Source organism: Delphinus delphis, chromosome 11 (genome assembly GCF_949987515.2).
Source record: "Delphinus delphis chromosome 11, mDelDel1.2, whole genome shotgun sequence".
Lineage (NCBI taxonomy): Eukaryota > Metazoa > Chordata > Mammalia > Artiodactyla > Delphinidae > Delphinus > Delphinus delphis.
The window spans coordinates 66,555,214-66,581,325 of NC_082693.1; the positions used below are offsets into that span (position 1 = coordinate 66,555,214).

Here is a 26,112-nt window from a genome sequence, read left to right on the forward strand (position 1 = left end):
TTTTCCTCCGGATAGCAGCATGGCTAGCTCTGGCACTTTCTTAAATATCTGCTCAAATAGCAACTTGTATCAGTAAGATTTCCCATCCTGCTTCATAGGAAACACCTCTGTACCAGTAATATACCCTACCTCTTTTATCCTGTCCTGCTGTACGTTTTCTCCTTGGTTTTTATCACCATCTACAGCCTATGTATTTTCTTACCTACGTGCATTATCTGTGTCCGCTCTCCAGACCACGAGCTCTGTGGTGGCAAGGACTTTATTTTCTGTACCTCCGCTTACCCCAGCACATGTGGTGGTGCCTGGAAGACATTAGGTGCTCGGTCAATGTTGTGAAGGGATTCACAGGAAGCTTCTGTCCTCTCAGTCTGTGTTGGCTTCCTGTCCTTTCCTAGCGTGGACATCTTGCAGCACTGAGTATGGTTCTCGTGTTTGAAACATGTTATGTTCAACGTGTCCCCTCCCCCAGTGAAATTCAGCCTCTAAATGCAAGCCAACCACAACATGGTCTGCTCAGCACAAAACACGTTGATCTTTTACAGTGCTGGAAATAAAACCAAAAGCAGTGAGGCTGGCTGCCAGGAACACACTGAGAGGCTGGACTGTAGTTTACCTCAAGAGCCATCCAAGTGATTTTTTAAGAGAGATGTTTAAGAATAATGTTGATTTTTTTTTTTTTTTTTTTTTTTTTTAACTCTCGCTGAATGGAGAACCTTGAAATCTTCTCTGTCTACCCGCAGCTTGCACCCACCCTGGGTCTTTTGGTTCTCTCTACCTGCGTCTCAGGAGACAGTGATCGCAATGAACTGGAACTCTGTCGAATTTTAGATGACTTCATCCTCTCAGGAAATGCAGAATCGCTCTTGATAAGTGTTTATATATTCAGATTCTGAAACTCAGCCTGTGGTAGAAGTGACAGCAGATCTCACAGGATGAATAGCTATAAACCTTTGGAGCAGCTTCTGTAGCGCTATGATCCCAATGAAGTATAACCCTTAAACTTCTCTGTTTGACCTAATGGTACGCCTGCCTCCTTGACGGGCCTCACTTCCCTCTGCAAAACACACAGTAAACCATATGGTAGAAGCTGATTGTATAAATCCATTCAGACCTTATTGAAAACTGGCCAGTGATTTTCCAAAAAGTAGCCCCTTAAAGGGCATATCTCCCTCTCCCCAGCTAATTTACCTTATATAAGATTTCCTTTTAAAAAAAAAAATGACAAATATTTCGATGCTAAAAATAAGAAGGGTATGTGAGAAAACTTAAAATAAGAATAATAAGCCAAAAAGTTTTCCTCCCCGTTAGTCAATTTTATGAAGGAAAAAAAAAAAGACTAGATTTTGTGGTTTATTTCCCTGTGCTGTTGTCTGTGGATGACCTGTTTTGATATTGGGAGCCACAATCGGAGGAAAATACCAGTGAAAGGGGAAATGACAAGCAAACAAAACAAAATGGTGAGGCACCTATGCGGAGAGGGGGCAACAGTGCCAAAACCTAATATGACAGGCCGCAGCCCTGGGGATCAGTGGTTTGTGTCAACCATAAGAATGAGCGAAAGGCCAATTTTTCTCCGAAAGAAAAATTGCCTGCATTTCAAGAAACCTGACTGTGGTTAAGAAGTAATTTTAAACACAAAAATAACAAATTGGCTAAACTAGTATGTGTGCTTTCCAGGGAGAGTATTTTTTTTTTCCCAGACTCTTCCTGCCATCACTGTGTCTAGCCTGGTAGTGAGTCTCTTGGATCAGGAAGCAAGGGCCAGGCGTGTTGACCACACGTCCTATGTCGGGATTTGGTGGTGATGTTCTGTTTTTAATGGGGTTGTTGAATCAACACTTCATCATTGGAAAAGAGCACTCAGTTTGAGCCCCCTCCACAGTTTACATTTGCTATTAATTCTTCTGTGAGTTCCATCAGTTGAGGAAAAGTAAAATAAGAGTGGAAAACCAAAGAATGCACTTATATTTTTTTTTAACGATGCCTTTGAGAAAAGGTCTTGGTGGGGCCAGTATTTGTCCTCACTTCCCTCAACAGGTAAGGTTTACCAAGCATTATCCTTTTTCTACCTTACCTTTTTCTCATAGCCTTTCTCTTTGCCCTGGAGAGAGGGCATAGTTTGTTTTATTTACTTTTTTAATGGCTGTCCATAGACAGTTTCCATCATGCTACAAAAAATTTTGCATCCCAGATTTCTCTTTGGGACTTCACTTGTTGTTTGAAATCCCATTCACGAAACAGTAGTAAGATAGTGGTATGTATTCACTTGGGTTGAGAGGAATATTTCTCATACCTTGAAAATATTGCCCTCTGTGTGTATCAGAAATAAGTGCCATGAAAAATGGAACCCCCAGAATGAAATGAACACTTTAGAAATTAACCATCTATTTGAGCCCAATTGAAAAAAGATCCTGCAAGGCTTCTCCTAACATGGTATTCCTGGACTATTTCTGGAAACGATAGAGTGAATTTACTCTCCAATTAAACCTGATAAGAAAGTCAGCTTTGACATCCGTTAAATAAACCCAAGATTCTGTATTCACTCTGGAACTCTGTTTTAAGTTATCTATAATGTTTTTGTTTATGATCAATGTTAATAATTTTCTAACACAGCAAAGGCAATAGTTCTATTATTTATTACTGAGTTTTTAATCTACCTCCTGCCATTGACCTTGAGCCCAAGTGTTATTTTCTGAGAATAGAAACGGTAGTCTTGACTTTATGTTGTACAGTGGTTCTCAGCCCTAGCTGCATTAGAATCACCTAGGGAGCTTCCACAACATCCTGAGCCCTGCGTCTCACCAGACACTCTGATTTTAATTGGTCAAAGGCAGAACCCCATCATCCTAGTTTTTAAAGCTACCCAGTTGATTCTAATGTGCCATGAGACTGCGGACCCCAGTTTAAAAGCTAGCATTCTTTTCTCGATTGGCTTTACTTCCATCAGCCAGTTGCAGCTAAACCATTTACTTTGTGACCTCGGGTATGTTCCTTAACCTCTGTCTTTCAATTTCCTCTTCTGTCAAATGGGGTATTAGTAGCACTTAAATCATAAAATCATTTTGAGAATCCAAGGAGTTCATAGATTTTAAGCATTTAAAATAGTGCCTGAAACATACTAAGTGTACAGCAAAGGTTAGCTCTCATCAGCATTATCATCTGTTTTTAAAATTAAAATGATAACAAAAAATTAAAATAATAATGAGCCTTTGAATTGCTTCCTTCTGTATACTTCCCAACTTGGGCTCTTCTGGAACATCTGCTCATCTGTGCTTTCACTATATTATAAAACTGAAACCTTTGTTCTTATTCTGGTTCAGCCACTTACATGTTGCATTGCCTTATACAGATTGACGCGAATTCCTCATTTTATTTTTCACCTCGAGTTGGTGTGAGAATTAATTTTAAAAAATTGAAGGGTACATCATAAGCATTCAATGAATGTCACTTATTATTATTGTTTTTATTAACCTTATGGTACTGTTGCTATTATTAGCTGTGGTGTTTCAGAAGATAACGAATTCACAATACAGCAGACACATTTTTGTATTTTTTATGTGCTCGTAGCCAAACTAAGTAATCACTTGGGCCTGGTAAGCACTCTGAAACTGAATCAGACAAATAACTGTAGCCTGATCTGTAGCCAGCATGATGCCTGTGTCAGAAGTGTAGGAACAGAAACATAAGCCGTAAAATCCTTAAATTTTAAACTCTTAAAATCTTTACAGGCTCATCGTGAGAATCTCAGTTTGAAATATGGCATGGTAGTGAGCAAAAGAAGCTCCTTTCAACTCCAAATGCTGACCTCTCCTAAGTCATGACCTTTCTGTAGGCAGTGCTGACTTGGGGGGTTTCAGTGATGCATCTTGACTTGATAAAGGCAGAGCAAGGGGTTGGCTTGATAGTGTAAAAACCAAAAGGCAGATTTTTATGTTCTTTTTTGTGCTTCTGTGCATGTGCTTTCTGCTTCCTATATTTTGCAGAATTCAATGCATATACCCTAGGTTTACAGTCAACATGGGCTCATGGGCTCAAATTTGAGTTGTGATAGAGGACATGGAGAGAAAAAAGCATCTTCCTGTCCCCATGTTTAGCGTTTTTTATGCCTTCCTTTTCACATCAAATCCCTAATAAGTTGTAAAGACTAGGTATAGTCATAATATACTGTAAGATTGTTACCATGGTTTAGATGTTTTAAGTGCGGCATTAAAATATCTAATTTTCAGAAGCATTAGAACAGAAAGGTTAGATGTAGATATATTTTCCTGGATTTAGTCTGTGTCTTGAAAAAAATTTCTTAAATCCATGTGTTGAGTGAAGGAGAAAAGAAAGAAACGAATTACAGTTGGAGAAATCAAATGAAATATAATCACTGAAGTACTTTGTTCTACCATCATATCCTGCTACGAGTGTCACTTCCATGCCCTTTAGAGAGAAAACTCATTTGCACTAATTTAATATTGAAGGTTCTATTTCCATTGTTATGCATTAAGAGTCATGCAGCTGACACATCACAAGTGTCTGCAAAAAGTTAACTTCTTCGGATAAGATAGTTTTCTGAGATCAGCTTTTATCCCTGAATTCCCAGAGTATAGGAACGGGGCCATCATCTGCCCCGGCACTGAGCAAGAGGCATAGAGAGCAGCAAGTCTGCCCTTTTGCTAGGCATTCCATCTCTCATTTCTCAAATCTGTCTTCCCCGCTTTCCATCTCTTCCCACATTGCCCTTGTACAGGCCCTCAAGGATGATCCTACCATTGCATGAGTTATCCGCTTCCTTCTTAGATCCATTTCCTGGGTTGCTGCCGAGTGGTATTTCTGAAATGTAAATCTGTTCCTATTACTCACCTGAATGAAGTTCACGCTTGTTAGGTTCCTCTTACACCCAGCACTCCAAGAGTTCTCCCAGAACTCCAAGAGTTCCTCTTGTGCTCTACTCCATTGAAACGTTGGTAGATCAACTAATACATTCAGTCATATCAAGTATAACCCAGATACCCCCAAACCTCAACATGTGACTGCCAAATAAAGTCACATTTCCTTAATATACAGATTTCAATGCTGAACTTAACCATTCATATAATTTTCAGGTTTTCCCCAAAGAATGGCTACATGTTCTACAGAAGTGTCTGGGTGGTTTCCTAGTCACCACAGTAAGCCCTTCTCTGTCCAAACCCGCTTTGTTCTAAAGCTCAGCACATCATCTTTGCCCTCCCTTCACTGCTTTTCTCCCAGCATACTTTGCCCCAAATTCCCTTTTTAAACGCCCCTTTGCACAGGTGACACTAATATGTGGCTTTAAACATTTTAAGATGCTAGAGTATAACTGAAGGTCATTTTAAAGAAGAGTAAAACTTCACTAAGGCATTACCATCAGTTTGTCAAATTTTACCCTATTAATGAACGTTTCATTTGCTCCTTTTTTTCTCCCTTTCTCTAAATGCTGTTATAAGCAGTGCTGCAATGCTCCTTTTACATAGCTCCTTAAACATTTTGTTTTTACTTCTCTAAGATAAATTCCTAAGAGTATGGTTGCTGAGTCAAAGAAGATGAACATTTTAAATGTTAATAGTTGCTATACTGCCAGATTATTTTCCAAAAAAGTTACAGCAATTCACATTCCTACCAGCCCAGTGGCCAGATTGGAGTAATAGCCATCTTTTATAATTATTAACAACCTGAAGACTAAAAATTGCTATTTTGTTGTTTCAAGTTGCACCTTCCTGCCTACTCTTGTGGTAACACAGCTTTTCAAATGTTTTATATATTAATTATTTGTTAACAATCTTCCGTGAGACTTGCCTATAATACATCTTTTGCCCACTTTTCTACTAGGTTTTCTTGTTACCAAGATGTCTGTCTTCTCCACTATGGCATGTGAGTTTACACACACTTAGAGGAAGGGGGATGAAAGAATATGTGTGAGAGAATAAGTACCAACATGTATATGTTGGTTTGGATGGAAAGGAAGAAATGGACATTATGAACCTCCTTTGGAAAAGTACATTTGCGTGCCTTTGAGAGCCATGCTTCTGCTCATGGGGCATCCCTAACTGGCCTGCTGCCTTCATGGTTGCCACTGTGTTTTAGAGATGATCTTGCTTTCTCCCAAAGGGTATACTTTTGCAGTATTCTCGCCTAGACAGAGCCAGGCCCAACTCCTCCCAGCCTCCAAGAGAGTCTAAGGGACTTCTCCTTCCATTCTGTCCTGCCATCCCAGAGACCATTAGCCTCTTCTACATGGTCGCAACTGATTATAGGCACGGCTCTGTCCTCATGTGTTGGAGGACAAAAGAAAGGAACTTCAGGGTAAGGATTTCCTTTTACACAAGTTACAGACATCCATTCTGCTTGCATTTCATTGGTGAGAATTTAATCACATGACCAAGCCTGGCCACAAGACAAAGTGGGGAATATTGTTTCTAGCGGGTAGCCCTGTACCCAGAAAGAAGAGAAAACTAGATTGTACTGGGGGAGCAATCAGCAGTCTTCATCATATTATTTATATTGTCTTCATCATGTACTCTTACCTTTCTAAATACACGTCTCTATTTATAATAGGTTGTCTTGCATAGTTCAGTTAATTAAAAATAGCATCCGTGGGCTTCCCTGGTGGCGCAGTGGTTGAGAGTCCGCCTGCCGATGCAGGGGACACGGGTTCGTGCCCTGGTCCGGGAAGATCCCACATGCCGCGGAGCGGCTGGGCCCGTGAGTCATGGCCGCTGAGCCTGCGCGTCCGGAGCCTGTGCTCCGCGACAGGAGAGGCCACAGCAGTGAGAGGCCCGCGTACCGCAAAAAAAAAAAAAAAAAAAAAAAAAAAAAATAGCATCCATGTTCTTGCTATCCCCATGATTAAAAATGAACCTTTATCATAGGTCCCCTATCAGGCATCCCTCTATCAAGCCGTATCAAGTTGTATTTACTACAACTATAAAGAGACAAGCAAAGCTTGGATGTCCCTTGTCTTGAGAAATAGACAAGTGGCAAAGTTAAATAAAAGCATACCGTGTTCTTCCTCCAGCTATTTGCACATGGGTTTGAAATTTAATGGTGGGAATGTGGAACATTTTTAAGATACAAAATGTTCGGTATTGAAGTACTGTTATGCTTCAGAGATCCCCATACTATCTCTTGGGAGGCATGCAAGGAACTCTGTTGCCTATTCAGGGTGTCACTCTGTGTGTGTGTGTGTGTGTGTGTGTGTGTGTGTGTGTGTGTATGTGTGTGTGTGTGTGTACACATTCCTCTGTCAGAGTCTGTATTACTTTAGCATGTGGAATAGCCCAACAAGATAATGAGTAACAACGTTAGAGAGCAAAATCCTTGCAAAGGTAAGATACAAAGCTAAATTTCTTGTGATCAAGTCTGTAAGTGATATTTTACATCTTTTTATATTTTCTGCCCTGGCTGAACTTCACCAAAAAAAGAAGGAAAGAAAAGGAAAAACACAGACATCTGCAGACTTCTCCTTTTTCTTTGTGTCTGCGAGTTACAACTGCCAAGTTCAGTGAATGAGACAGGAACTCCAATGAATTCCCAAAGGTATCATATAAAGCAGGGAAGAAGAGGCACCAAAATATTTTTTATAACTCTTGCTTCAGACTTTTTTCTGTGTATTAAATAAGTTGTCAGCTTGTTGGGTTTGTTTTTGTGAGAGTCTAGAAGGTAGCGAGGGATTGCAGTAGGTGAGTTTATACTAAGTTTGTACCTGCTGCATCTCTACAGAGGAACCTCCTCTCCTGCCCTTCTTGCCTGAACAAAGGAGATAAATTGAGGTCTAAGAAACGAAGAGAACACTAATAAGCTCCCTTAAACTAGGGCAGTGGTAAGTAGGAGAGGGAGAAGAGGCATATTTGAGAAATATTTAGGCAATCAAATGGGCAGCATTTGATGATTCCTTAAAAGGGACAAGGAAGTAAGGAGGAGGGAGGAGTCTGTAGCTTGGGTGATCAAGTGGATTCTGCCACTTGTTATTTAAATAGGGGATCCTGAAAGATGAGCATTCTAATAGGCAAGACAGTGCATTGATGTGGACTGCTGGATGTCCTTGATGCCTATCAGGCAACTGAATGCAAGCCTGAAAATTAGGGGAGAGAGATCAGGGCTAGAGATACAGGTGTTGAAATTATTTTAAAAACCCAGAGAGAACAAGTAGAATAAGTGTTTTAAACCTAGAGTCCATGGAGAGATATCAGGAGGTTTTGTGATTCCCAAACTTGACATATTAGTGCCAATTAAAAGTGAAGTTTACAAAGGTGACTAAGAAAAATTTCTTGAAGAGGTGGGATGATCGTGGGTGTGTGTATGAGTGTCTGCGTCTGCGTGTACATAAGTTTAAGCAGAGCCTACAGTATTGGCTGATGGATTTGATGTACGGTGTGAGAGAGAAGAGTCGAGAAGATTCCATGGTTTTTGGCTTGAGCAACTTTCATAAGGATGGAGTTGCTATATCCTGAGATGGGGAAGACTCCCCAAGGAGCAGGTTTAGTGAGTGAGTGAGTGAATGAGTGAAAGAAATAGAGAATGAATGAATTTTAATAGAAAATGCAGCTTTATAACTTTATCACAGTGACTTAACTAATGATAGTGCATTTCTAAGCCTTATTAGACCATTGTAATGAACAAACTAATTTACATTTTGTAGCTTCTCATTTGCATGTAAGCCATGTATTGTAAAGTAGTTGGCCTTGCACGGAGGTTAAATATGCCTCTAGGAAACCCTCTCCACAATATTAATTTGCTTAACAAGCTCTTTCTTCTTAAATATTAGAAATGGAAATTTACACTCAGATGAGGAAGACTGCTCTAGATCTGAAGTCATGACTGATGATTTCTTACTATTATAAAAATTTGACATCATGAGCATGTATGTGATTGAGAGAAAAATCTGACAAATGTCACAGATGCATCCCTTTTAACCAACACAAACCAAGCTGCTTTTATTCAATTCACTTTACAGATACTTTACACATTATTCAAATATGCCTTCTATATATGTGGAAGAGTCTATGGTTTTTAGAGACACTGTTTGGAATAGTAAGTTTTCTGCCACATTCAGGAAGTTTTCTATACCTACACCAAAGTATGCACGGTGTTATCAGTGGGAGAAGCTACCAGGGAAAGGCAGCATGTGGGAGCCCTTCATTCACTAAGCCCTTAAGGTGGCCTTTAGCCCCTCATGATACGGTCTTGAGTGATCTTTTTAGTCACATCTCACATTTCTCTCTCCTTTGCTCTCTGAGCGCTCATCAGACTGGTTTTCTCTCAGGTTCTTACACATGCCGTGCTTCATCCCAACTCAGGAATTTGAACTTCTACCCGTACCTCCCTCATCTGTGAATTTCTGCTAATTCATCTGATCTCAACTTGGCAATCATCATCTAGGGAAACCTCCTCTGAACTGCGTTTGCTCCCTACAATTTGCCTCATTTTTACAGTTTGTATCATAGTTGATCTTCATTTAGTTGTGTGATGATTTGATTTTTCATTCCCCTCGCAAGAGTATAGGTTCCGTTGAGAGCAGGGTCCCACAGTATCTTTCCATGGCAAACGCTTAGTAAATAGCTATCAAATAAAGAGATGAAGGTGGGTAATCTGCCTGAAGTCATACACCTAACTAGTGGTGCAGCCAAGGTTCCAATTCAAGCTACTAGCCATTGAAAGAGAAATCAAGGAGAGATGAGTTTTAGTTTGTTTCTGTGTCCTGGAAAGGATATAATGAAGTTACTTAAAAGTATTTATTATGGGGATGTCGTTCTTTTCAAACACGCACGCACACACACACTCTCTCTCTCTCTCTCTCTCAATCTCTCAATCTCTCTCTCTCTCATACATGCAAACACAAGTAGTAGCTTAGCCTACAAGATATAAATCAATCATTGTACAACTGTTCCTAATCCCTCTGTTTCTCTAGGCTTTCTCTTTCCTTTGGGCTCAAAACTACTTTCGAGCTATATGCACATAGCTGTGCCACGGGGCACTTCAGGCACACCATTTATTCTTTCATTTACCAAATATGTATTGAATATCTAGTCACAGTCAGCACTGCCCTAGGCCTTAGGAATGAACAGTAACAAGGGAAATACAGTCCCTTTTATTTACAAAAAGGATTTTTATTCTGGTCATGGAAAGGACATAAAAACATGAAATATTATTGAATGATGCATGTTATGAAAAAAAAAGCATAAGCCATAAAAAAAATAAGAGTAATTGGCGGGCCACATACTGTAGTTTGGATAATCACTGTTTAGCATATCTAAAAAGTGAGATATAATCTGGGACTGAAATACCAAGGAGCTAGTCATGCAAAAAACTGGAGAGGAACAGCTTGTGTAAAGGCCTGAAGACAAGATGGGAGGAAGCTTGGAGCAGAAGGAAAACCCATGTGGGCAAGGAGCATATGGCGGGGGGCAGGGACAGGAGTCGAGGTTGGAGAGATAAGTAGGGGTAGGCAGGAATGACTTTGGTTTTAAGTACAGTGGGAAATCTCTTGGGTAATTTAAGCGTGAGGAAAATAATTTTATTTATATGTTACAAAGAGGTCTGGCGTTGCTGCATGGAGAATGAATTATAGAGACCAGCTGGAAGCAGAGAGACAGTTAATCAGCCATTGGAGGAGTCTACCCTGTAGACAGTGATGGCTTAGTCCTAGGTAGAGATGGGAAAAATGGACATATTTTGGACAACTGATTCCATCCTTCCGTCCCAGCACATCTCTTCCTCATGGATTCTTCACGTCAGTTATCACATTTACCCTCACTCAAGTGGCCAAGCTAATAATTTTCAAGTTAGCTTCACCTTTCTTTTCTTTTTCCACCCCCCTCTCCCAGGAGATCACCAAATCCTATCAGATAACAACCAAAATGGCTCGCTGTCATATCTCTTCTTCATCTCTCTTTTCACTGCCTTAGCTTAGGGTTCCGCAATTCCTGGCATGACATTTTCAAGAGGTCTCTAACTGCTCTCTCTGCCTCAAATCTCAGGTTCCTCAAACCGATCCTCTAATTTAGCCACGAGAACTGCATCTAAAACACATTTCTTTCCAATTACAAATATAAATACTCTTTGACCTCTCATTGCTGATAAGACTTCTCATTGCTGATAATAATCTTTTCCCACACTTTTTGGGCAGAAACAAAATCCTTTTTCTAACAGAAGTTTTATCAGAAGCCAAAGATGTAAAAGATGAGCTCACCTTAGCAAGCGCGCCCCTACCCAATGCCGGCAACCCCGGCGCTACAAAGCACTTCATTTTACTACCTCCCGATCTCCCAGTGCCACCACCATCCACGAACGCAACATGCTGTGAAATTCCATGCACTTCACCCTTTCATTCCCCTGAAGTTCTTCTCCTGCCCATACGTCCTGCCCTGTGCTTCTCCCTGGCCCCAGGAATTCATCCTGGAAAATCTATATCAAATGCCATCTCTGGGTACTGCAGCATTGTTTCTAACAGCAAAGAAAGTAGAAGCAACCTAATACCCACTGAGAAGACTTGTTAGGTAGATTAGGGTATGTTATACCCTTTTAAGGAATTTAGAGTAAATTAGAGTATGTCAGGGCTTCCCTGGTGGCGCAGTGGTTGACAGTCCGCCTGCCGATGCAGGGGACACGGGTTCGTGCCCTGGCCCGGGAAGAGCCCACATGCCGCGGAGTGGCTGGGCCCGTGAGCCATGGCCGCTGAGCCTGCGCGTCCGGAGCCTGTGCTCTGCAACGGGAGAGGCCACAGCAGTGAGAGGCCCGCGTACCGCAAAATAATAATAATAATAATTCTTTTAATGAATATGCTATACTAAGAAATCTATCTCTGTTGCTGGAAGAGAGTGATTTTTCTCCATAATCATCAGATTCTCTTAATGCCAATATCCTCCTATAAAGGTCCAGTATTTTTTTCAGGCTTTCCTACTTTGCAAAAGAATGAAATATGATGCCTCCTCCTTCCCCAGCTGTTTCCCAGGGAGCTCCTAATTTCTTGATTAAAAGCTTAATTTCGTTCTTTTTTCTTACACCATAGGTGTTATTCTTTAGCATTTATGGTTAAGATTTATAGCAGGAATGAAATTTTCCAAACTAAATAAAAACAACCCCATAGGCAACCAGATGAGTTCAATTTAATTTTTTTTCTCTAGTAAGATTCTTACTGTGCACAACATCCACAGTCCCCTCACACTGGAGTTTAAATGTGCACTTGTGATTTAAAGCCGAAGTTTAACCATATGCTGCTTTGAATTTCCTTGTGCTACCATTAGTATAGTTTGCTTTTTTCCCAGAGTCCAAATTCCTCCAACATTAGGAAGGAAATGAAATATACTTGTATATATGCTCTATGCACATACATGTACATCTCCTCTGATGCCTCTTGAGAATAAGCGAGATTAAGAGATTCTCCAAGGCTTATCATTGTTCTTCTTCAACTGAAGAATTTACAAAACAGAATTTTCCCCCACAAATTCCCCCACAAATTAAAAGAAGAAAAACGTTAATTTTCTTTCAGTTTGGGGTTGGTTAGCTTACCCTTATAACTAATGTATTTTCACCCTTGATCTAGTTTTTTTCTACTAAGACAGTACCATCTGGAAGTTTGCACATTACCACTGAAATAATACAGCTTTTCTTTTGGTAACATGCTATAAAATAATATCTGACATTTCTGTAGGGTTTTATAAATTTGCAAATTGTTTGTGTGCCTACTTTATTATTCCTCATAATATCTAATGAGAAAAACAACAGCTATTTTTGCAGGGGTTTTTTTGTTGTTTTTCATTTAGGAAACTGACTTAGCAATGTTGGGTAATTTTTCCAAAGTCATATAGGTAGGAATGCTAAAGTAAAAATTAAACTTTGGATCTTCCTACTATTAATCCAGAACTGTTCCTACTTGCCATTTTGGAGATATACATACATATATATTGTTTTGGCATATTTGTCTGAAAACATTTCCTCCTCACTGGGGAATAACTATATCAACACCTTTATAATCTGAGTTCTGTTTGTTATTTTCAGCAAGAATGATCTGTCTGAACAAAATGTAATTATGTAGATCAGACAGCTTGGGAAAAACCCCCACTGTAATGCATCTTCACCTAGATAATATACATGGTGCTAATTCTATATTTTACCTGTCTAGAACACTATTTTTTTTCCACTAACAAATACTAGCAAGAATGGCTGCAGTTAAGATGATCTTTCTACTTCCAATAACTAATAAACACTGAAGTAAGTATTACAGAATCTCTGGAACCTTCTTCCAGAAAGTAAGTGTGGCTCTACCAGCACATCCTAGATGCTTCTAATTGATTAATAGTTATTTTATTATTGAATTGCTTTGCAGTTCGTGTTTTATAACTAGTTTTCCCTGTACTTTGGTGGCTAGCTAAGAACAATATTGATCGTATTTTTTATGTCTTCATTGAATAGAACTTGATAAATGAAAATTAAATTTTTAAATCAAATAAATTAAAACAGGCATTTAGCATGATTGCTCGTGACACGATTTTGCATTCAAAGATAAAACTTCAATAGAGTATTTGATGTGATTACATAATCTTAGACAGCAGTGTTTTGTTTTTAAATATCAAAGCATTATAATTTTAACCCTACTGTTTGTGAGCAGTGGGCCAATTATAAAGATATAAATTTTGTCTTTCTTCAAGTAGATAGTGATTTATCTTCACTCTTTAGAGTACATGAAGCAAGAAGTAAAGGCTAATAAATTAAGAATAATTTCATTGACCCCAAATACTGTTTCGGGTGTTTCAGAAAAATCATAGAAAATTCGTGCTGGTGCAAATAGATTCGCTGTATCTGTCAATACCTCTGTCTCTCCATCTTCCAGTTAGCCTTCTGCCCTTAAATTATAGTTACCGGATATTGTCAGTGCAATCTATCCAAATGTTTGTGACAGACATTGTGAATCACTGCCAGTGTTTACCAGAATGAAAACAATCCCCGTATCACCATCATAGTAAGTTGGAATAGTAGAGTGGAAATAGAGTGGAGAGAATTGGGTTTTGGACCCGGTAGTACTGATCACTGGCTGTGTTACTTTGAAAAGCTGAATCCTTCAGTTGTATATGTGCTTTGAAAAATTTAAAACTAGCAAAAAAAAAAAAAAGTACCTGTAGTATAAATAATGGAAGACAGACTTTCAGACCCATTAAGACACTAAGACTAAAAATAAGATCTGGGAGCTTTGTATATACAATACCTTTGAACAAAAAATTGCACTGAGGATGAAGATGATTTGTCATGCTTAAGGTGAACAGTGGGCTAATGCTGTTTTCACTAGGGAAATTGTACTCGAAAGCAGGTAACAAATTCATATTACAAAGATAATTCAAAAACTTGCAGTTGACAGCAAAGTGTATGTGACTAGCTTACGTATTGACATTAGCTCCTTGCAACTGGGTAGACCTTTGCGACTTTCAAGCCATGAGGGTGCAGATATTCCTGTAAGTGAGGTTGTACCCACATGAGAGAAAGCTTGATCTTGGATAGACAGCAAGAAAAGTAGATATACGAGTCCTTCATCCATCCCGTGAACATCAATCCTAGCAGCATGGAAAGTATGCCACGTCTTACTTTTTCTGTAAGTGAAGAAAGGAACAAAATATATTTGGTCACTAGTCTAATTTGCTACTTAATGATGAAAGGAGAGAATAGAGGAAGGAAAGCAAATTTCTTCTCATTTTGTGGGGATGAAATTAGACTTTATCTTTGCAAGAAGTCGAATTGCTCTGCTGACAACACGATATCAAACTGAAATATAAGAAAAGGGTTGTGTCAAAATGTAAATCAGTCAGTGTTCTTTATAGGAAAAGCACTGCATACTTCTGATAAATAAACTGTGGGTTGTGTAGTGGTTCTCAGTAGTAAGCTGAACAAAGTGGAGTACTGCCAAAAGTGGATAACATTCCAGGAGGATGTCAAAGTGTTTCATCAGATGTCTGTGTACTTTTATTTGTTTACGTTGCTTATCTGTATTTGCCACTTCCTCCCTTCCCTTGAGTTTGAAAACATTTTGAGAGCAAGATCCACTTTCCTTTTTACTCCCCGTTCCTTTGAATGGTCTTCACAAGATGCAGACTCCGTAGTTGTGTATGTTCTCCTTCTGAAATGCTGTTGGGCTTTTAAGATGGAGGTGAGAACCACTCTTCTGAAGTGGGGAGGGGTAAAAGAAATAACTGCAAACTGGAGTTGGAGATTAGAGAACTGTGGTTACCAGGAGGGAAGGGTTGGGGGGAGGGATAGTTAGGGAGTTTGAGATTGACATGTACACACTGCTATATTTAAAATGGATAACCAACAAGGACCTACTGCATAGCACAGGGAACTCTGCTCAACATTATGTAACAACCTAAATGGGAAGAGAATTCGAAAAAGAATAGATATATGTATAACTGAATCACTGTGGCTGTACACCTGAAACTAACACAATATTGCTAATCAACTATATTCCAATATAAAATAAAAAGTTCAAATGAAATAAAATAAAATTTTTAAAAAGGAAAAAAAAGTTATCCTAACTAATGCCCCTCCTTGCTAGTATTTGTTAACAAAATTGTTGTGTCATTTTTTTTCCTTGGTACCATCGGGACAAATCTCAGTCATGTTTTCTATCCCTGCTCACAGAAGTCACCCCAAAAAGGCCCCATCCTCACAAGTCATCCCTCTTCCGCAGACTCCCATAAGATTCTATTTCCCTCCTTTGCCTGCATCACCCATCAATCACTCGCCAACTCTTAAAATACTGTATTAACTTTGGTCTGTCAAGAGAGCCCTCTTAACTAGTTGCTCTTTTCTCTACCTCCATGGTCTCATTTCAGACAGCCTAGTACCTGCCTACCATCTCTAGCTCTGGCACCAATATCCCAAATGCTCCGGCCACACCCAGGACCTACAGTCCATTGAAATCAAGAGTGTTTCAATGTTCTTGGCCATTATACCTCACATTCCTCTTTATTGAGATTACATTTCAAGGTCAATCATTATCACTCCCTTGCATGCAACCTCAGCTCCTTCACTTCTTTTTGCCCATCATACTTTTCGGGCGCAATCAACACCTGGTTAAATCCATCTCTGCCTGTTCTGTATCTGCATCTTGAAGCTAAACGTAACTCGAGAAGAAGACAACACACTTTAAGCTCAATATCACTACTTCAAGTGAGACCACAGTGCTGGGTGGCAAACCTACTATAATTTTCTAGTCTGTTCTGTCTGACATTTTTCTAGATTACTGTTCACACTTTACTGTCTCACCTGAAATTTCCAACAGCTCTTCTTCCATCATCACACTCAACTGATGGCCTTGCTTCCTCTTTCACTGAGAATATAGAAGTAATCAGAGAGAACTTCCACAGAATCCCATCACAAAATCTAACCATCTATTTGCATCTGTGCCTTTAAATGCTACCTTCCATTATTATGGATAAACTGTCCATACGTGTAGCTCAAACCAACCTCTGCATTTCTTCACTGAATGCCTCTGTTCTTAACTGAAGGATGTTCCGGATCCCTCTTCCTCTGTCTCTCCTCCCTCCCTCCGATTTTCTGTTTCTGTATCTCTGACTCTCTCTTATATTAACAAATGTTTTTCTCTCTACCAGGTTTTCTCCATTAGCATTTAAACATGATATTATGGGGCTTCCCTGGTGGCGCAGTGGTTGAGAGTCCACCTGCCGATGCAGGGGACACGGGTTCGTGCCCCGGTCCGGGAGGATCCCACATGCCGCGGAGCGGCTGGGCCCGTGAGCCATGGCTGCTGAGCCTGCACGTCCGGAGCCTGTGCTCCGCAACGGGAGAGGCCACAACAGTGAGAGGCCCGCGTACCGCAAAAAAATAAAAAAATAAAAAAGATATTATGTCTCCCAAAATTGAAAAACAAAAAGCTTGTCAAGCCCATTTCTACCTCTAACTACCACTCAATGTCCCTCCTTCTGTTTATAGCAAAACTTTCTATTTTCATTTGGACCTACTCCATACAGGCTTTTTCCCCAATGATGTCACCAAAACTCCTCCTGTCAAAGTTACTAGAACAGCACAGAACATCATTAAATCTGTTTGTTCTCAGTTTAACGTTATTTGTCGTATTAATCGCGTTTGACACAGATAATTACTCATGCCTCCTGGAAGCACTTTCTTCACTTGGTTACCAGCACACCCTCTCTCTGCTGCCTCCTAAATCTGATCCGTCTTATCACGCATTCCCTTGGCCGATTCCTTCCCAACCATCCAGTCTCTTAACCTTGAAGTTCTTCTCTTTTTGAACAGCTTCACTCTTCTCTGTATACTCAGTCTGTCAGAGATCCCAACCTCTCTCCTAGCTTTAAATACAGTGACGACTCCCAAATTTATATCTCAGGCTGAGATCACTTCTTTGGACTCCAGACTAATCTATTCAATGTGTACTTAGTATCTCCACTTGCAGGGACCCCCTCAAGCAACAAGTCCGAAACTGAGCTCCTCATCTTCTTCCCACACCTTCTTCTCACATGGTCTTTCCCACTGCAGTAAATCATCTCATTCTTCTAGTCGCATAAGCCAACTTCCACTGCAGCTACCCTTGTCAAAGGCAACAACGTCGCTACTGACCTATAATACTAAACTGGAGTCCTTCATTAGTCTGCTTTCAGCACAACATTCAAAGCATATGTCAGATCATGTCACTCCTTGAGAAGCTTACATCTTCACCTCCTTCAGTTCTTCAGTCAAGTACCATCTTCTCTTAAGACCTTTCCTGATCTCCCTGTTTAATATTGGCACACTTTGCTTGTAGCAGACCAGATGGTAAATATTTGAGGCTTTGCAGTCATAATGCCTCTGTTTCAACTATTCAGCTCTTTGCATGCCTTTGCAGCACGGAAGCAGCCGTAGACAATACGTAGATGATTGAATGTGGCTGTGTTCCAGAAACATTTTATTTATGGGCATTGAAATTTGAATTTGATGTAATTTTCATGTATCATAATATATTATTCTTTCTTTTGAGTGTTTTCAGCCATTTAAAACATGTAGGTTTTTAAATGGGCCAGCAGTGGGCTGGAGATAACCCACAGACTGTAGTTCGTTGACCTCTCTCCTTATATACATTCCTTAAACCCTTTGTTTGTTATATTTTTATATCATATATTGCAATATAACATGCTATATATTTTACTTATTTTTGTGTGTATGTCTTAGAAGTAGCATTTAAGCTCCATGAGGCCTGAGATTTTTGAACTGTTTTGTGAACTGCTGAATCCCCAACATAGGTGCTCAATAATTAGACGAATGAATTAGTGAATGAACAAATTTCATTAAAAATGAAAGTAAAGAAATTTGGCTATAATGGAGGAGATCACTGAAGGACTCAAACGTATTTTAGAAATGATAGTCATAGAACTACAGGAGAGATATTTTAACCATTTGCAGCTTACAAGTCTCCTTTAGTGACTTTTTTCTTGAAATTTTAATTATTTCATTGTTATAGATTTTTTTTTCAACCTCCCTAAAGCCCCATTTATTTAGTAAGAGATACTTAATGCAGTGATCTACTTACACTTGGGATGGCCATGCTTCCTGTCCTCCTATGGTTTGTCGACTGAAAAAAATTACACAACCTGAAAGTAGAGAGTTATGTTTTATTCAATGGACGTTCTGAGGACTTCAAGCCTGGGACACAGCATCTCAACGCTGAAAAACCATTCCCAAAGAGGCAAGGGGGGGTCCTGGATATATCAATATATGAGATTTTGCAACAAAAGACCAGGTAATCTAAACATTTCTTTTATTAACATTAGTGTTAATAAAAGAAAACCAGATATCTCAAGTTAAAAATTCAGCACTTTTCTATGTATAGGAAGATGCAAGAGTCAGGGCTGACTGAAATCATTCCTTTGATATGCACTTCAGCTATCTGGGGCCAGTATCCTGTGTTTTCTCATCCTGAGTTGCCTCAGGGTACATCGTCGGAGGTGGTTGCAGCAGCTGATTTCTAGATTGCCTTGGCAGTGGGCAGCCCATTTGTCTCCATCCTGAGTTCCCTCAGGGCTCACTCTCCCGGGCAGCTGTAATGTGATGGCTTGATGGCCGCAACATTCTTTATTTACCGATGTGGCAGGCAATATTTTGGTTCACGGGTTCTTCAAGTTCTGGCATTAAAAAACCTGTAGATTCACTACACGCCCTCCTGCTTCTCTGCTGGACGCTGCCCTTTCACGTGGCTGTCCTGTTCACTTAGCATCCAGGACTTAATTTTCTAAGAATATTGCCTTCATAATTACCACTTAATTTCTTCTTCTCTTGGGTGAACCAAAGAAGGTCACAAAGTTCTAAAACTTCTGTCTTTGACTGAAGTAAATAAAAGTGTTAAATTATAGGCATTAGAGTATAGCTTAATTTCTATGAGCCATTTCAAAATACTGAAATTGGATTTAGTTATTCTATGTAATGGACATTAAGCATTTATGAGACAAATGGCCTATAATTTAATTAGATACTTAGTGAAGTATTCATAAGATACTTTAAGACTAGCTAATATGTGATAGCAGAAAAGGATCTTGCCTCTAATTTCTTACATGAAATAATTGAGATGTGCCTCTCTTATACTTCTAGAGAAGTTCTTTTTGGTTTCTTGTTCAGATACAAATCATAGGTCGAGATGAAATGTAGCCAAGTTTTTTCTGTAGTCACATATCAAATCACTATTCACGGTTGTTGCATTGTCAATACAAAATTATGTTTTTTGAGTAGGTGAAAATGTATTTGTGATTTTGTAGACATATTTGACATGTATCACATATTCATTATGGTTCCCTAACTCAGTATTGAAGATGAGTCTAAAAGAAATCAAAGTTGGCATATGAGAATTAATCGTTGGAATAATTTATTTTGCTCTACCTTCCTTTTCAAGTATGTTGGTTGTTATTTGTGAGTATGGGTGAATAAGTGTTCAATAAATATATCTGAGGTTCTCAGTTGCTTGGACTCTTGGTCTGTGCAGTTGCTTTATTGATGGCTTATTATTTGTTTGCTCGCTCACTTGTTTTATATTAATAGGTTAGACCAAGGAAGGGCGTCAAGAAAATAAGTGTGTAGCATTTTCAAAAATAGAGTTGCTCAGAGAAGAGATAAGATTAGGTCAAGGTGATACAAAATCTGTTTTATTTACAATTTTGGAAGCTACTATGCAGAGAAGTGTCATCAAGCCGGTCTTTAATGCCTTCCTATAATGTGCTGACTATACAGGCTTAAAGTTAGGAGGTTCAGTCTGAACGTGACAGTTTCAGGTAACGAACGTTTCAGAAATAAAGGCCAAGTGTGCAAGTGAATGCAGAGACCTTGAGGGGGAGATGTGAGCTTAGACACGTGAGTGGCAGAAGTTCTGCCATTCAGCCTCCCTTGATTTGCCATGAGTGTAGATACACACAAGCCATGTTTATTTTTACATTTTCAGCAGGTGTGACACTTTGGCCAGTGTAATGGCTTGGAGTACAGCATGGCTTCACCTTGATTGGTGTGTCCTGATGGAATATTTTCTGAAATGATGTGTGAAGACCTTGCATCATTATTTTTACAAGCATGTATCAACAAAGTCTAGGCCCTAGGAAAGTGCAAATAGAATGCCATGCAGCAGACAGTATGTTTACATTTTATTTTTAGTCCCTGGAAAGATTTATAGTTTCTGGAGGGATTGCTTTACTCCTGCTCGTTACGTTTGATCTGGTCATCCTAACTTAGAGCATTCACAAAACTTTCCACTTGCTGGGTGCCTGAATTCCCCCAGGGAAATGTGTTTCTTCCTATTCAGTCTGTGGATGTACAGTTGCTGCCTTCTGATGTCACGTTGAAATGTGATTGCTCTGAATGACACTGTCAGCCTTGCATTAATCCTGCTTGTTCACACCAGGGTCCCCATCTGCTTTGTGAAAGGGAAAAAAAAAATGTGTCATCCATCTTTAGAGAGTGTATGCCTAACCTAAATTTCATCTTAATCCACTGTTCTGAGGTCTCTGACATGCTTATTTCCATAATAAAAAATGAATATTTTCAATTAGCCCCATTCAGGAAGAAATCTGTCATTTCCACAACATGCAAACTACTGTCTCCCAGTTGACCTCCATCAGATCAAAGCTGTGTATTGCGAACATAGAAGTTAATTATGAGAAGTGATGTACCTAGGTTAAAGATAATCTCCTGGATCTGATTGTTGTGGCATCTGTCAAGTCTTTATTCCAGTATAACTTTGATTCTGTCAATGTGGTATGTCCATACCTCTTGTTGTATTGTATTTTTTTGATCAGACCAATTTACAGAGCAAAAAAAAAAAAAAGAGGCCAGCCGCCGGCCCCCCCGCCCGGCAACAAAAAAGAATTAGCTCTCTGCTTCCATCTTCCATGGCAGTTGAGTGCTTAAATGTTATAAGTCTAAATCTCGACTTCCAACATGTCTCTGAAAATACATTTTAATAACAACATGATTGTTCCAGTGACATGTTTCAACTCCTTGGAATGAGCAGTCATTGTATTAGATATATTCAAACTCATGCTTCACACATACACACTTGGATGGCCTTACAGCTGGAAATCCTTCTGTGTAATATGACTATGATTGAGAAAGCATGCACGTGTTCCTCCCTCCCCTTCATGCTAAAAAGAAATGCATAAAGTGTAGAGTGAATTATGTTGCTTAAATCATATTTGGACTAGAAACAGGCAAGGACTTTGGTTCAAAGAAAAGGAGAAGATGCTATGGGCTTTTGTAGCAGCTCTCTAGATTAGTAAGAGAAGACAGCTCTTGGTGTTTGAGAGACATAATGTTTGCCTACCGTGCAGATCTTTTTCTAAACTTCTTTCCTTCATTGTTTTTAACCTTCAATAAATTCTTCTTACTTTCATTTTTCTAATCTTCATGGATTTTAAGTCATTGTATATTTTCTCACATAGGTAGAAATTTATTTAGTCATTTTCCTTCAAATGATGAGCTACGTGCTTGTTGCAAATCAAGATAAAGTATGCCAATTGCATTTTTTAAATTTATTTATTTATTCATTTATTTAATTTTTGGCTGCATTGGGTCTTCGCTGCTGCATGCGGGCTTTCTCTAGTAGCGGTGAGCGGGGGCTACTCTTTGTTGCGGGGGGCAGGCTTCTCATTGTGGTGGCTTCTCTTGTTGCAGAGCACAGGCTGTAGGCGCACAGGCTTCAGTAGTTGTGGCTCGCGGGCTCTAGAGTGCAGGCTCAGTAGTTGTGGCACACGGGCTTAGTTGCTCTGCGGCATGTGGGATCTTCCCGGACCAGGGCTCGAACCCGTGTCCCCTGCATTGGCAGGCGGATTCTTAACCACTGCGCCACCAGGGAAGCCCCCCAATTGCATTTTATAAAAGCTGTGAGTGAGGGATAGGGGGAGAAGAGGGTTATTATGGGACTGTATGAAATCATGTGTGTGTGAAACTTTTGAAAACTGTAAAGCACTATACAATTTAAATAATTTTTCATTCAATTAAAAAAAGTTAAAAAAGAAAAAAGCTGTGAGTGAAACTTAGGTGGCCTGGGATCAAGGTTTTCCATTTGCATCATGTGAGAGACTTCCTGTGAAATTAAGGACATAAGGAAAACCATCATAGGATCATCCTCAGTGAAGAATAATTTCTGAGGTCATATCCTTAATTTAGTAGATGTACTTTAAAATCTGTTAGAAATTGCCACCACCTTTGAAATGACTTTGTTACAGTCACTGTTTGCTATCCCCCAAACCACAGCTGTTGGCATTTTGATTGCTACTGAAATGAATAGCACTCCACACTGTGGCAATCACACTCATCATAAAAGTTAAACGAACATTCTTGTAATACCCGCTGGGATGGAAGGCCATCCAAGTGTGTATGTGTGGTAGGAGATAAGGATTGAGCACACAGGATAAAATATGTCAATGACAAATTGAAATTACTGCCTTAATACAGTGTCGTGTCTTGCTTGTCACCTATATCTGTTTTGTTTTATTCAAAACTATTTCAAAAACACAAATACTGTGTTGAAACAGAATCAGAATGAATCATTTCTGTTATCTGTCAGAATTTGCCTTGCCTTTGCTAGACTTCCTGTGTTGTTTTCCCTTGCTGGATGTACAGTTTGATAAATCTTTTTGCAGAGATGCTTTTTTCAAAATATGACTGTAGTCAGCATATGACTACAAAGAACTATCATTTCTGAATTGCGAACATTGCATTGGTTGTGGGGTTTTTTTGTCATAAAATTTTGTGAAAGACCTTTCATTTGTTGTATTAATATTTCATTTTTTTAACAATTTTTTTTCCATTTTGGTTTGGTCTCAGAAGGGTTAACATCATGGCTGTCACTACTAACATCTGAATCTCCAGACTAATTGAAATGCAGACCCTGCTCTGTGAAGGCTTCTCTCCACTGCTGGCTCTGCTCTCCACAGTTTGCTTTAAAAAGTAACAAACTGATTTTGATATGACCCATTCATTTCAAAAGTTTCTGTATCATTCTTATTTCAGAAGAATAAAATATTTGAAGCAACCTGATCATTTATCTTGTCTAAAAGCTTCACACCCATAAGGAAGGAATCTCCCTTTACCCCTTAGCTCAGTCTTCGTATGTCCTTTGTAGACATGTCTGATTCTTCTTTGGCGTAGAAATTTGTATTCATGCCCTGGACTATAAACTCCTTGAGGGCGGTGAAACCTTCTTCTGTACAATGCCCTATAGTTCTTAAAACAGGGCATGGATATCAGTTTTGCTGACCTGACAAATTTCAGGAGCATAAATGATACATAATAGAATGTACACCTCCTAATAGTTAGTGATAAATGCCAAGTGTGCAATTAAAGTTAGCTCAAGACACATACAGAGCAAAAAAATATATTGTTCCTTTTCACCACTTAATATAGCATATCTGGCAGCAACCTTGACATATAGTAAGTGCTTCATAAATGTTTGTTAAATTATGCTAAGATTGGACTAGAATTTACCTCTCCTAGGTCACCTGTTTTTGCTAAACCATACGAAGTTTCCTCCTTTCAGAAGGCATTCACTGAGAGTTTCTTTCACATGCCAGAGCCTGGCACTAGCACTATGAAAACAAAGTAAATTCACTATCTTACCTTCCAGCATAGAAGACAGACACAACAAGTAGATATAATTCATTGTGGTAAGTGTTGCAATTAATGTATGTAGACAGTACTATGGCAACAGAGAAAGTAAGCTATGAATAAGAGATTGTTCAGTTCGTTTTTGTGGCCTCTCCCGTTGCGGAGCACAGGCTCCGGACGCGCAGGCCCAGCGGCCATGGCTCATGGGCCCAGCCGCTCCGCGGCATGTGGGATCCTCCCGGACCGGGGCACGAACCCGTGTCCCCTGCATCGGCAGGTGGACTCTCAACCACTGCGCCACCAGGGAAGCCCTGTTCAGTTCATTTTTGAAATGAACAGAAGTCTGTAAAAAAGAGAGTGGAAGAAGAGCTTTGTCAGAAGAGTAGTTTGATAAGAAATGGATGCTCAAAATAGCACACGGCAGAAAAAGAAGTTTCACGTGGCTCATGAAGGATGTATATGGAGGGCTTATTTGGGTGCCAAGTTTTAAAGGGTTTCCTAGTACTGGGATGAAAGTGGATTCTTTTCTGTCGGCACAGGCTGACCCTCTAAAACCCCACTGTGCTTAAGAAAGACAGATGGTCAGGTTGAAGGTATTGGATTAAGGAAGAAATTGAAAGTGTGGAGAATAAGAGGCTGATAGCATTTAGGAATGGGATGAGATGCTAACCCAGGCAGTGCCAGTAGAAATGGAGGGCAGTAAAGAGAGGAAGAATATGAAACATATTGTTCACCTTAAATTTGCCTGTGGCCCCTGGGAAAAGGAACTAAGAAGCCAGAAAGCAAGGCAGCTGAATAGAGACAGAGAAGCAGGCCATAAAGGAAAGTCTGTTCTGCATGCTAGAGCACGAGCAAAATGCCATCCTTCTCCCACATACAGTGGTCCAGGCCCCATGATCACTGTGACACATTTTGGTGGCTCCTGCTGTCCCTCTCGCTGCCCAGATTTCTGTTATCCTCCTCTCACCGCATTGAAAGTGCACCTATATCAAGGATTTTCCATTTCATGTATAACATTTTTTTTTTTGTGGTACGCGGGCCTCTCACTGTTGTGGGCTCTCCCGTTGCGGAGCACAGGCTCCGGACGCACAGGCCCAGCAGCCACGGCTCACGGGCCCAGCCACTCTGCGGCATGTAGGATCTTCCCAGACCGGGGCACGAACCTGTGTCCCCTGCCTCGGCAGGCGGACTCCCAACCACTGAGCCACTAGGGAAGCCCCTATGTATAACAGATTTTTCACCTTAGAAACAGTGGTTATCTAGTTGTTAGCCTTGAGAAAGTGACTCTGACCCGGAAAACACCAGGCCAGACAGTCTTATTTACCAGCTGTTCTGAGATGATGGGAGCCCTGAGTAATTACCTTTCAAATATCACCATGTAGTTGACAATCCTTACAGAACATATTCTGTCCAAATGTTAAAGAACAGGTGGATCGGGCTTCCCTGGTGGCGCAGTGATTAAAAATCTGCCTGCCAATGCAGGGGATATGGGTTCGAGCCCTGGTCCGGGAAGATCCCACATGCCGCGGAGCAACAGAGCTCGTGCACCACAACTACTGAGCCTGTGCTCTAGGGCCTGCGAGCCACAACTACTGAGCCCGCAAGCCACAACTACTGAAGCCTGCACGCCTAGAGCCTGTGCTCCACAACAACAGAAGCCACCGCAGCGAGAAGCCAGCACGCCTCAATGAAGAGTAGCCCCCACTCGTCGCAACTAGAGAAAGCCCACGTGCAGCAACAAAGACCCAACACAGACAAAAATAAATAAATTAAAAAAAAAAAACAGGTGGATCACTGAAGAGGAAATGTAAAAAGCTAGTAAGCTTCTGAAAATATTATTAACCTCTCTAGTAATCAGGAAAAAAAACTTAAGCACAGAATAAGATACAGTTTTCCAACTCTCAATTTGCAAAACTTAAAAAGCCAGACAATACTAAGTGGTATTAAGGATAGGAAACAGAGAGACCCCTGTTACATGTTGATGCTAATGCATTTTGCTACAACCACACAGAAGAGCAATTTGGT

The 26,112-nt window shown here is 40.0% G+C and overlaps 1 protein-coding gene across 3 annotated transcripts in view; it reads left to right on the forward strand.

Moving 5' to 3' along the window:
• Nucleotides 1–26,112, forward strand: part of TMTC2 (transmembrane O-mannosyltransferase targeting cadherins 2) — a 391,943-nt gene that overhangs the window by 356,071 nt on the left and 9,760 nt on the right. Inside the window, exon 12 of one of the 3 annotated variants that reach the window (XM_060025324.1) lies at nucleotides 23,311–23,352. The exons of the other annotated variants lie outside the window; for them this stretch is intronic. Coding sequence (XP_059881307.1) covers nucleotides 23,311–23,316 — 6 coding nt within the window. The 3' untranslated portion in view covers nucleotides 23,317–23,352. Of the gene's footprint in view, nucleotides 1–23,310; nucleotides 23,353–26,112 lie in introns of those variants that run through there. 3 annotated transcript variants of the gene reach the window in all.